Below are 13175 nucleotides of genomic sequence, written 5' to 3' on the forward strand. Positions count from 1 at the left end.
AACTTCCAATCCATAGACAAGAAATGGACAGTAATAATGTGGGGGGTGGGGTCATTATCATTTCATGTAGATAGAATTTAAATGCAACTCTAAGTTTTTTCTTTTTTTTTTTTATGCAGCATATGTTAAAGAAAATTTGCCACTCGTGATTACAAGAACCTCCTGGATACAAGAGAAAAGTAAAAATTTTTGAAAACAAAACAAAAAAAATTTGTCACTAAGATAAATGAAGTTCAGATTGACTCATTAATTGAGTATTTACACCAACAGAATGTTGAAAATCTGCACATGACTAAGATGCAAGCACTTAAATGATGCATCTTGTGTGCTGCTTTGTTGCTATTCAGCACAAACACGATTTATCATTTAGCACCAGCTTAAAAACTTCTTCCTGCATCCTTGCTGGTTGTGTAGGCAGCTCCTCTTCTTCTGAATTTAAGGTCTGAATGAAGGTCAAAGTTGCATGGTTGTACTACTGAGGAACTGTTCGCAGCCATTTTCAAGAGGAGAAAGCAGGAGCGCAAACATTGAGTTAGGCAGGGGGGGGGCACAGCCAGCTTATGTGCATAAAAGTGAGAGAGCCCTGAAAACAGCTTATTCTTTAAGGTCAAAAAAGCCTGAACCAAGGAGTTGAAATCGTGTTTTCTGAGAATCATTTTGTGTAAAATCCATGTTTTGCATAGGCTCGAGACCTATCTAATTTGTTTAAAAAGAATCATAAGCCTAGGAACTAAACACTGTGTATTTTACATTAAATACTGTGAAAATGGTGGGGAATCTTACAGGTCTAAAAATCTGTGGGCAGCAGAGTGGTAACGCGTACAGCCAGGAGGCAACAGCAGCGTTTTATTCCTTTAACTCTCATAAAACAGAGCAAACAGTAACGGTGGGCATGTTCAGGCAATCAGGAAACCTTTGGGAAGGTGGTGGTAAGATAACTGAATTCATCGAGAACAACTCCCTCCTTACTGAGCAAAAGGAGGAAAATCCAATCCGAGTGAGAAAACGCCTTGTTCAGGTGAGGGTTTTTCCACAGTGGAAAATGACAGAGGCTGGTTGGCAAGACATCGCCATGTGGCAGGGTTGATATTAACAAGCTTTGCCAGAGGTAAGACAAAAGAAGTCTCTGAAAGATCACTATGGGGTCACTGGTATCCACAGGAAATCAGAGGGAGAGAAAAAAAAGTTTAAACAAATCACACAAGTCGCAACCAGAATGACAAGAAATCACTCAGGCTTATCAGGGTTGCTTAACGTCAGTCTGATACTGACAGGGCTTGATAGGAGATAACAACCAATATTTAGTACAGATATGGCAAAATGGCTATCAAAACTGAGAGCGATGCGGTTCATTAGCAGGCTGCAGCTGCTACCCATGAACTACGGTTCATGAGCAACTGATGAAAGGATAGCTAAATCAGTTTGCTTTGTTTCAGTACTTAGTTAAGTAAGAAAACAGACTGTCAAGCATGGGATACAATGCTTTAAAAGAGGACATAGTTTAGAAAGATGTCGAAATAAAAAAAAACAAATACAAAAAAAATAAATAAAAAGCAGCACTTTATTACAGAACAGAATTAATACATTTCTTTAACTAAGCCTGAACTTTAGTGAGCTTAGTTAAGCTATTACCCAAAGAGTCGTGTCATTAAACAGCAAGATAACCAGCAAATAGGCACTGCAGAAATTAAATCGTAATCACTAAACAACCTAACAAGCAGGGCGTCAAACACTTGCATGTTTTTTTTTTATGTCTGAAACATAAACCTCGGTGGGTTTATCTTTTTATTTTTATTTTTTTTTTGGGGGGGGGGGGGGGGTATCTAAACAATCAAACACTTTGAAAACACTTTCCTACACTGAACACTGCACAAAATATTCATGTTTTTCTGCCTCCAGTGTAACTACTTCAGTAGCAACATACACAAATTGAGGTCTGGTTTAAAGCAAACGAGAAAATTACTTTTGATGTTTGATATATGCATAAAAGAAAACAAAAACACAATTTAGCTGCTGCAGCTTTGAGGTGACCGAAGAATTTCTCATGAATGTGTTTTTAAAATAGCTTTAAGATGCTGTCCTGCAAGTATAATAATACCAAAAAGAAAAAAAAACACTTTCAATTCATATTCTTTTTAAAAGAATTGGAAGAACCAAACTGGTAACCATAGCAGCAACAGCATCATGCTGAGGGCTTTAAGGCACATAGCACAAAGTCAATGGAATAATGAAAGAAAAAATCCATTAAAGTTCTTCAGGTTTACCTAAATCTAGATAGTTAAACCTTTTCACAGGGAAATTTACACGTGTTGCATATTGGCTAAAGGAGATCAAAATTAACTAACATTCTACAAAGTCAAAGATGCTTTCAAAATGATCTCAGGATCTTGCTGATCAATACAAAAAGAAAGTGTTTTCCCCCAAATAACAAGCATTTTACCTAAAGCCCTTGAACTGCTAGAGACTGAGTAAAAGTAAACAAATAATGAGTTTGCACAGGGAGAGAGCTCTACCTGCTGGGGGCCTTCTCCGTTGACCATGGCTGGGGGCGGTGGTGAGGCCAGGATTGGGAGTTCGGGGCTGAGAAGCTGGCCAGACTCCAGAGGTGGCGTGTGGTCTGCCATGTCTCCCTCATTCACACCACTGAAGAGGTGCTGCTGCAAAAAGACAATTGTCAATGGGAGAGCATACAGTGGATGACAAAGGCGGTGACGTCATGTTCTGATAGTTAGTTGACCCGTGCCGATAACAACATTTACTCAGATTGTTTAGGGGTGTGATTTTCTGTCTGCCTGTAAATTACGACGACTGCATCACCAAGATTACCACCAAGCTCCTATAGTGTAAATATATAGAAGGACTGGATTTAGATTTATTGCTGATTTCACTGCTAAATGCAGGGCCAACAGGGACCACATTCAGTTCTGTCCGAGTCCGCTCTCATGTTTGTTTGTTTTTTATTACAGCCACTTTTAAAGCATTAGCAGGCTGCTGTTAGTGCCAGCCAGGAATACATTTATCCAAGTATGTTGATGAACAACACTACATCCTTACAAGTACCAGCTCTAAGCAAGTCTAAATAAAATTTCCAATCTTTAATGAGGCTGTAAAGTACGTCGGCCAGGAAGCAACTGGCCTTTTCCTGTAACTTGTTCTATGATGCGTCGAACCTGAGCTGGGTATACTGTTGTGTCAGCAGAATAAACATCAGTCCAGAATCTGGTAAAGTTATGGACCAGAATAGAGAAAAGATTTTAAATTCTAAAATTTCAATATAAAAAAACTAACAAAAAACATTCAGACCTTTTCTTTTGGAACGAAAGAAACCCATCTTCCACTGAATGTTTCGTTCAGATCATGTGCCAACTGTTGCCCACCAGATAATGTTTTCTACTGCATTAACAGCTGATGATTAAATCTAATTTTTAACTGTCTGTACTGAATTACAGGAAATGTGATTTTAATTAAACAATGTCTAGCATCAATAGTAGTGGGTATATTAATAATTCACCAATTACATTTTTCTCAATTTAAAAACCAATCCAGAAAATCCTGCGATTTGATTTGTTCCCCCTGGCCAGCAGGTTTTTGTGAATTACATTATACTGAAAAACAGGCAGCGAACAATGTTGTTAATGAATTAAATTATTTTACTTCAGATTTAATACATGGGCAGACGGGACTATTGAGGATTTCATATGGGGGCTTTTGGTCCAGTCCGTGGAGGTCGCTCTCCTAGACCTACAGTAGCAGCGTTCCCCATAACGTCTGTTCAAGAAATAACTTATAACTCAAAGAGATGAGCAGAGCTTTGACTCCAGCTAGTCAACATATTCATCCATGGAACCGAAAGTCAAGCAACACTTTTAAACTTTGCGGTAATACATCAGGACATTTATAAATCTTTTCAGCTACGGTTACTCAGAGAGTCAAAAATGTAGCTTTTTTAGTTCCATCTTATTTTAACAGATTCAAATTAAGTTTGGAATTTATTTATCGCAAGAAATACCATACTGACTACCAGAGCATGTGAACGGAGCGCCGCCCAATTCCCACTCAGGATGATGTTCGCTCATTTGCTATGCCGCCTTAAAGTTGCGCCAGAATGCTCCGCTCAAAATCCACTCTTGACATTTTTACTTCATGTAATCATACCAGGGCCCTAGGACACACGCTGTTCGATTTAATGATGTGACCGATACATAAGTATTGTCTTATTTAACTGGCTGTTAAATTATCGCACTGTTTCCCAGCTGTGAACGTAACACCTCGCTCCATTCATGTTGCCCCGAGTTTCCTATTTAATTATCAATTTATTTTACTTGACTACGTTAAAAAAGGTCACTTTGTATCCCACTGCAAATGAGATAATAGCATATAATGCATGTATGCGATCCATTTTCAAAATGGCTCTCTCCACAACCAGAGCATGTGAGAGCATCGTAGCAAACTGGAGCGGCGCAAAATCCTCGCTCCTGCTTTTGAATTAAAAACCGCTCCGCACTCCACCGTATTTCTTCCACTCCGTCGCTAGCTCCACGCTCTGCTCACAGGCTCTGCTGACTACAGCATATATATATATATATATATATATATATATATATATATACTTTATGCTGTTTCAGTATATCATGTTGGCCACTTGATTCTAAAAATCCTCCCATTAATAGGAGTGTAAATCACACCCATCATAGCGATTCGATTCAGGATCAATTTCCTGACCCAACGATTTGATTATTTTCGATGCTCAAGAAAACATCTTCTTTTCCCTCTGCCAACCCAGCAGTTTAAAGTGGGTCAATCTGTTGGAAACTCCCAGGTAGGACTTTCTCCCGAGTCCAGACTATATCTTCATCTTGATTATTACTGTACTAGTATCTTATTTTCAGATGTGTAGTTCAAAATGATCTTTCAAAGAGGAAAGAAGAGCATTTTAGGTTAACAAGCACTCTATCTTATGCAATACTTTAGAGTTTTCAACATTTTACTCCATATAAATATTAAATTGCTGAAAAATATTAAAATGTGCTGGAGATGCACAGATTCAACTGATACAGATACCTGGGCTGAGCATAGCAGCCGATATCTGAAACCAACCTGATCTTCCCAAGTGATTCAAGGTTTAGCTTTAACATAAACACAGATTACCAGATATGAATGGACTTTAAGTTATTTATTGACAAATAAGCAGCAAAAAGAAAGACATAACAGTTCCGGTGGATCTCTGGAATGCGTACTGGTATATCTATTCACAAAAACAAGAAATTAGATATTTAAGATGTATCTACTGGTATTAACAGTACAAAAAAATCAATTAGTTACATGGTGAGCTTGTAATTAAATTTACTTTTAATTTTACTTAATTTTAAGTCTGGATGAAAAAAAGGTTTCTCTCAAGTGTAAATGAAAATTATTGTTTATTGTAATAATTTCTAGGACAATTTATCATCCAGAAAAATGTATTATTGTGACAGGCCTTTGGAATCAAATCAAATTATGAGGTTTCGATACCCGGCCATAACCATCACAAGGTTGGAAAGAATTACTTTAGTTAAATTAGGGGTCGTAATCTGACCTATTTAAGTAGTATAAAAAGTGTTCATGATTATCAACTAAAACTCTTAACTGGCCCAGATGGGTCCCAAAATAAATATCAATAAAAACTGAGATATTATTAAATCCTTATAAAATAATATGCAATACAATTATTTAAAAAAACAATATTAGAAGGTTCTTATTAGTTTTAGAATTAAAAGATTAAATAAAAAATAAACTGTCTAAAGGTAAAAGAAGAGACGCAGGTTTTTAAAAGCTGATTTTTAAGCCTCTGTGCATATTGAGAGTTGTATTAAATGACAATTAATGTGGTAGGTTCTAGTACATCGACCTAAAACAGCTAAATTAAGACCAAAATACTTTGAATTTGTAGTATATTTTATAATTTTTTTCTAAACCAATTTTCTTTTACCTGCAGCAGAAAAACAACAGATTCTACTAGTTAAAATCAAAGTAATATGCACGTTTAACAAGAACATTAGAGATAAAGAAATTCATTGACATTAAGAGAATCTATAGGGTCTATTAAGGTTTTCAGAAAAGTTCTTTCACACACCCGTTTGAAAGCCGCAATAATTTATGTATATTCATAAAAGTTGTGGGGGAAGCAAGCGCAGATCTGAGTTCAAAATTATCTGAATTAAATGTTCGAGTGGAAAACCATTTACCTCATTTATAGAGAATTTTCCAAACATCTCCCCCACCCACTGCTTAGTCAAGCACCTAATACTGCCCAATGTCTTCTCAAACTCTTTAAATGACAAACACAAGAGCAAAGGCTTACAATGGTGTCTATAACAACCTAATGAACAACAAACAGGCTGGTATTAATAGGCTTATAATAATGTTCTAAATAAAATCATGTAAAACTTTAGATTACATTCTCACAGAGCGATACAGAGGAATGGAAAACATAAGAATAACGATGTAGTGATAAAATAATATACATAAATGTTGTTTAGAAGAAGTAAACACAAATACCATCACAGAAGAGGGACATGTGTCCTTGAACCTAATTGGACTCCAGCGCATGCGTCTCTAAACCTCAGAGTGATCTGGCTTATCTGTTAGATTTAGCCCCTCCCTTCCTTCGGTTTAAACGTCAGTCAGTCTGCAGTCTGATGGTGAGTGAAATAGATTTAAAGGAACTATTATGACAAGTGTGGACTGACATGATTTGGATTTCCCCTCCGAGGCTGAACGATCTGTTGGGATTAAACATCTAGATTCTAGACTCTACCCCCGATCAGAAAATGTTAAAGGTGCCGTCCTGCAGCTGTATTCTAAAAAGAAAAACCCCTGAAAATGATTTATTTTAGGAGGCATTACTCTGCTCAACTGACTAGTGTTGTATAAGCATAAACACCTATTTCCTTGTTTTGCTTCAGGTTTCCGTCTTTGAAAAAAACAAACCCAGTAATGAATATTTAAGCAAGCCCTTCAATAAAAGTCAGGTAAAAACACCAGCCCACTCAAATCTTGTATTCCTTTTGCAGCTGCAATACAGCAAAACCAAAATCCAACCTTCCTGTTAGAGCACTTATACTTCTGTATCCGAACTGTGGCGACATCTGTTGTTTCCCCGATTATAGATATCTTTTTTGTTTGTTCAGAAGAACAGCTGTTACAGTTCCATGCTCCACCTTGAGCCCACCAGAATAGTGTGTATGTGCATTATAATACCAGATAAAGCATATACACAATTCATGCCAAACTCATTAGGTTGTATTGCTTGTTGACATAAATAGAAAACCAACCAATATGCATGGTAGTACAGTAACTCAATCCATTTTTGAATCTTGATGTCATAAAGACTCATCAAGTATAAACCAAACATGAGAATAGGGACAGAAAGGATTTTAAGTAACTTTAACCGTGGTATGGTTATGTAGAGCCGGAGAAGCTGCTTTGAGAGATTTAGAAACTAATCAACTTTTGAGATTTTTCACAAACAACCACCTTCCAGATTAACAGAGAATGATCCCAAAATGGGAAATTGAGTGAGTTGCACTTGTGTAAACAGCAGGGGCTGATGACAAGGAAACATTAACTCAAATAATTATTTAGGCTCAACATTTGGTGTAAACAATGCTGCTCTGTATTACTGGTTCAGGCTGGCGTTGATATAATGGTTTAGAGGATGTATTCTTGGGACGACTCAGCATTTTTTTTTTATTATTTATATCAAGACTTCCTGATTAGTGTAGCTCAGCATCTCCATTTGGCAGCAAAATTTTAACGTGATGAGGGGTCCATGCAGATAGTAGGAAAAAAAAGGTATACCTCATTTTAATCTCTAAAAGGTTTTGAAAAAAAAAAAGAAATGTATGAGTCGATGCCATTTTGTCAATAACTTATTCTATTAAACTATTACTTTATCTATCCTGCATTAAACAAGAGTCAACAAATATATATCCAGTGTAAAGAAACCCACTTAGTGATAATTGATATCCAATTAGCTGAATAGCCTATAGTAATATGGAAATAACTGTAAACTTGCTGCTTATTGTGCAGCTTTAATCTCATTGTTTGTTCTCCGGTGCTGCAATGGACTAACTTAATAGAGCACCTTTTGGATGTGGTGCTATGGAACATTCACATCAAGGATTTTGTGGAGCGAAGAAATCAGCAGAAACTGTTCCAAGCGACCATGTTTTTATGCTTTGAAGGATTCATGCAATTACAGATGCAAAAAGGAAGCTAAAGCTATTCATGGTGTAACTAATAAAGCATGGAAAGAAGCATCTCCTTTTAAATCCCACCTATACACCACTAGGAATTAAATCATAGTGCATCTGTTTATATGGGTAAACTATAGGATTTTGCAAAAACTGAAAAAGACATTTCCAAGTAATTTTTTTTTTACAAAGTCTTTCAAAAACTTCACTGACATAATGTCAATGAAAGACTATTGTTGAAGGTTTCATGGTATTTTTTCGGTGACAAATGAATAAGGATCATCAGTACAACCTTACTGTAATTTTTAAGCAAATGTAATTTTCTAATCTAATTTTTTGTTTGAAGATGTTGTTGGGTTGAAAAAAAGGTTTTTATGTGTTTGTAAGTTTGTACTATGTTATAGAATTTTGGTTTCTTTTTTTTTTTTTTAAACGACTAAGACATATGCAGATACAACAGCCCTTTAGCTCGCTCCTGAATGTGTATTTCTATTATATATAAAAGTTGTGCATGATATTTTAAAATATCACTGTGCACATTATTAATCTAAAATGTAATGAGCTAAAGCAGAGGGGAAAATGTGCATTTATCACAACCAATACTTTGTATCAATGACCAAACGCAATGCATCCAGGTAGTTTTGTAATATTGTCGTAGCCCTAATACAAACAATCAGTGTTTGAATAGTGTTTAAAGTGGAGCAAGAATGACAAATCAAATCTCTTATTTCATCGCTGAACCTCACCAAAGCCATGCTTTTGCACTGCCTTCCTACACTGGGTCATGTCTTAACATTGCTTAAACTCATTACTCAATGTTCTCCAAAGATTTCCTTTACAAAGAGGCAAGAACTTTGTTTTTTGTTGCACCAATATAACCACCACACTTCAAAGGTTTTGACATGTAATTATCAGCAAGTTCATGGCTTTCTTACATGCTCAATTCTCTTGATTTGTGTTAATATAACAAGCAGCTCTAAAAACAGGCTTTTTATCAGATACAGCAAGTTACATTATGATAATGCAAACATGCCAATAATGTAACCCAGGTATGTTACTTAAAATTCTTCCAATTTACCAAATCTTATTGCAACAGATTTGTGTTTGGTTTAATAAAAAAAAAAAGAAAAAAAAAAAGTTGCGTTTATTAAATTAAACCCATAAGGCCTGCGATTACAAACCAATTTCAATTACATTCAAAAGTCAACTAATTCGATCCATAAGGAAATTTTTAAAAAGCTCACATGAGGTCCAGATTCATTAATAAATCAGAATATTTTTAATTAGTTTCACAAATATTATTTTTTTAACAATCCTGCAAGTGGTGTATTTTTAAGACCAAAACTGTGTTATAACATTAAATCCCCCAATAAAGGTCTATATATTTATTGTGTAAAGAAAACACTTTTTGTCATTACTTAACCCCAGAGCAGACTCAATTTCACCAAAGTAATATAAAATCGGTTTCATATCCCTCTCCCTAATGCACTAACACCTGTAGCTGATTTGTAAACAATAATCTGGCTGAAATTCAATCTAAAAGGCACAACTTAAGCAGAAGTTCAGCTGAAACACCTGGAAAACATGGTTCCTACTCCAGATGTAACAGCTGGCCATCTTACATCCGAGAAGCTTATATGTTTTTCGTGCTAACACCACCTCTCCATGACACTTTGTGAAGATTTAGCTCATACAGACTTAATTAAAAATAAAACTGAAGTAAATATCCAAGGAATGTGTTTCTTATGATATTATTAGCCAACTGAAGCTAACTGAACTGTTTACTAAGGCTACAGGTGTCTACTTAGCGTTATGTCACTGCTGTCTATTATCTAACTCCAGCATAACCTTTCAGCCAGCACATTGACACATAATAACCTTACGGGGGAATTTAAATAAAAGGGGGTTATATATTATTGATAATCGCAGTAGAAGAGCGGAATGTTGCAGCTAATGTTACTCACTCAGTCAGATGGCACAGCAGCAGCAGTCAATGCACAGTGATGTTTCCTACGCAATTCTTCCTGGTAGCCTTTAAATGTCAGCAAAGCTACAAGCCCTGGGCTACCTTCAGCAACACCTGAGAGCGACACCTCGCTAGCTACCTGGATAAACACAGCAAACGGCCAAATGTGTCATGCTAGCATTAGCTACCTAATGCTACCTAGCAAAAGAGTTCGCGAGATGATGTTGATGATAGTGTGTTTTTTCTCCCTCCCCCTCGTCGTATAAAGCGGCGGCTTATTTGTGTTAAGCACGTCCTAAACAGTACAGGGCTAACAACGGTAAACGCTAAGCCTAGCCGCTAGTTTTATCGAGATAACTTTCCATCCACAGCCTTGTTCCACGAATAATAAAAAGGCAGGAATTTTTTTTGCTCGCCGGAGCTTAGTGCGCATGCGCGGCCGAGTAACTCTGACGAATCCCCCTAAATTCCAAGGTAGTGAATGAAAGCATTTATACGGTTGTCTCTGCGCGTTCGATTATATTCGTAAGCAAACGGAGGGAGGTGACGGGGTGAGGCATTCACGGACCTCGTTTGGTTGCGCACATTTCTGTTGGTTTTTCAGTAGGACCCTATGGTTGACGTGTCTTAGAGTGGTTCGTCCAAGTCAGCCACAGATATCACAGAATTCGTCTGCAAAAGAATAAGCTCCAATTTGGATGTACTCCTCTTTGAATACATAAAATACATATATTTAATCCAATTTGTTTAGAGACATCACCAGGTTGCATGTAAAACTCTGCTTCTAAGTGTGTTAACTTAGCCTGTTTCTAAATACTAAAGGTGAAAATATCCTTTTGACTGTTTATGCAAAGGTATTCCTTAATCATTTCATGTTACAATCAAAAAAAGATTCTTAAAGGAATTTTATGTGATAGACCAACAGAAAGTCAGACAAAGGTGTGATGTTAAAGAATGATAGATGGTTTTCTATTTGTGTGTGTTTAACTTTTATCATCTAAACTGTAATCCAGTCAAACCATTCTATCTATCTATCTATCTATCTATCTATCTATCTATCTATCTATCTATCTATCTATCTATCTATCTATCTATCTATCTATCTATCTATCTATCTATCTATCTATCTATCTATCTATCTATCTATCTATCTATCTATAGACTATATATTATCTGGAGCTCCCCCTGCTGGACACATTGATAATAGAAATTGGAACAAACAGCTCTGTTGTATAAAATCGATGACTTGTTGAGCGGTTATTGAGAGTAATACTTAACGGCCAAAAAATTTAATCATCTGGTCTCAAATAATTAGAGTTTTCAATTCAACTTTCATTTAAGCAGGGAAAGTCCTACTGAGGAAGAAAAAAATAATTATTCTTAAGGAAGTCATAGGAATTTAATTTAGTCTAATTCATTCTTTTATTGGATTTAGTTTTCAGTTATATATCAGTATAACTACATTCATTGACTATATTAATGATGATAATAATAACATGTCTATTATTTTTTTTGGCCGAAGCAAATCAATTAACAGTTTTGGAAAAAGGAAATATTTATATATTATTCGTATAATATGAAAGCTGTACAAAACGAAATTTCGTATTGTATACACTCTTTATACAAAACTAAAATAAAAGTTGTCAAGGTCTGAAAAAGAGATTAGCTCAAAGCACTTTCTGATCAAACAAAGCTTAAATAGAAATAATTGTCCTAACGTAACAATCAATGGCGTAGCAACACAAATAGGCCCGTAAGCAACATTATCTGGGAGGGCCCCATATGATGTAAAACACTCTGGATTACACATAATTCCAAGCTGTAGTGTAAAAAATAAAATACGCAAATACATCATTCTTTTAAGATCTTAATTGCTGCTTGAAACATATTATATGACTGTATTTTAACCAACTGTCTAAGGAACTATACACAGTTATTAACATAGTAATTAAAAGTACAACGGTCTGCTTTGGTATTGGCATTGTGTTTAAATGGCTCACCATCTTGTTGAAATCTGCCGTATGTTGGGGTATAAATAAGGTCCGGTCAGTCATTTAAAAATCCGCTGGACTTTTAGAGGAATTTTTCGCACCATTATGTCTGCAATCAGACGTCCCATTCCACAATTGCGAAGGGGGCCCTAAAATGGTCAGGGGCCCCTAAGCAACTGCAGTCTCTGCTTACTGATAGTTACGCCATTGGTAACAATACAAGCTCTAAAATGACATAGTTTCAAATTACAGGTTTAAAGATTTAGAAATTATGTAGACACATAAACTGATTAGGAAGAATAATAATTTGGGATATGTTAAATTACATTTAATTCCTTTCAAGATATCTCAAATTACGACACCGGATTTGTCATTTAAAGCATCACACATATGTAATTCATATGTAGGGGCGCTGAAAATAACAGTAAATGGAGCTGATTTAACTTTTCCTTCTGTGGATTAAACTGACAGTAAGGAATTTTTTAGGAATGATCCTCCTGGAAGCCCATTAAAAAGATCATGACACATTTTGACTAGTCAGAATGTCAATTTAAGATATCTTTATTGAAAAAGCTGAATAATTCAAGATATCTTTAATTAATTTAGAGATGTGTTAAAAAGAATTTCGTGTAGTTGAAATTACAATTCAAGATATCTTTAAATTTGTTTAGCCTAGTCATTATTTGCTTTGAAGATATCTATAATTGAGTTTTCACTAGTAATACTGCATATCTCCTATCCTAAAATACATTTAAGATATCATGAATTATGGTGTCATTCGAGATATATTTAATTAGAATTATGACTAGTCAAAACTAAAATCGAGATATCTTGAAATTACTTTATGACTAGTCGTAAGTTAATCGCATATATCTGAAATGTGTATTTCAGATAGTCAGTAATTCATTCTAGATATCTTAAATTGACGTCTCCATACAAGTTAATGTTAAATCTGACATCATTTCGACTAGTCAGAATGTAATT

At 35.6% G+C, this 13175-nt stretch overlaps 1 protein-coding gene across 2 annotated transcripts in view; it reads right to left on the bottom strand.

Moving 5' to 3' along the window:
• Window positions 1-10728, bottom strand: part of fndc3a (fibronectin type III domain containing 3A) — a 74283-nt gene extending 63555 nt beyond the window's left edge. The window contains exons 1-2 of one of the 2 annotated variants that reach the window (XM_038294358.1): window positions 10199-10727; window positions 2514-2657 (exon numbers count right to left, since the gene is read on the bottom strand). In XM_038294358.1, the coding sequence (XP_038150286.1) occupies window positions 2514-2624 (111 nt within the window). In that variant the 5' untranslated portion in view covers window positions 2625-2657; window positions 10199-10727. Of the gene's footprint in view, window positions 1-2513; window positions 2658-10198 lie in introns of both variants that reach the window. The other variant, XM_038294359.1, reaches the window with a different exon arrangement.
• Between the last annotated feature and the right edge of the window lie 2447 nt (window positions 10729-13175).

The sequence above is a fragment of the Cyprinodon tularosa genome, unplaced genomic scaffold, assembly GCF_016077235.1.
Source record: "Cyprinodon tularosa strain WSP-4 unplaced genomic scaffold, ASM1607723v1 ctg34, whole genome shotgun sequence".
Taxonomy (NCBI): Eukaryota; Metazoa; Chordata; class Actinopteri; order Cyprinodontiformes; family Cyprinodontidae; genus Cyprinodon; species Cyprinodon tularosa.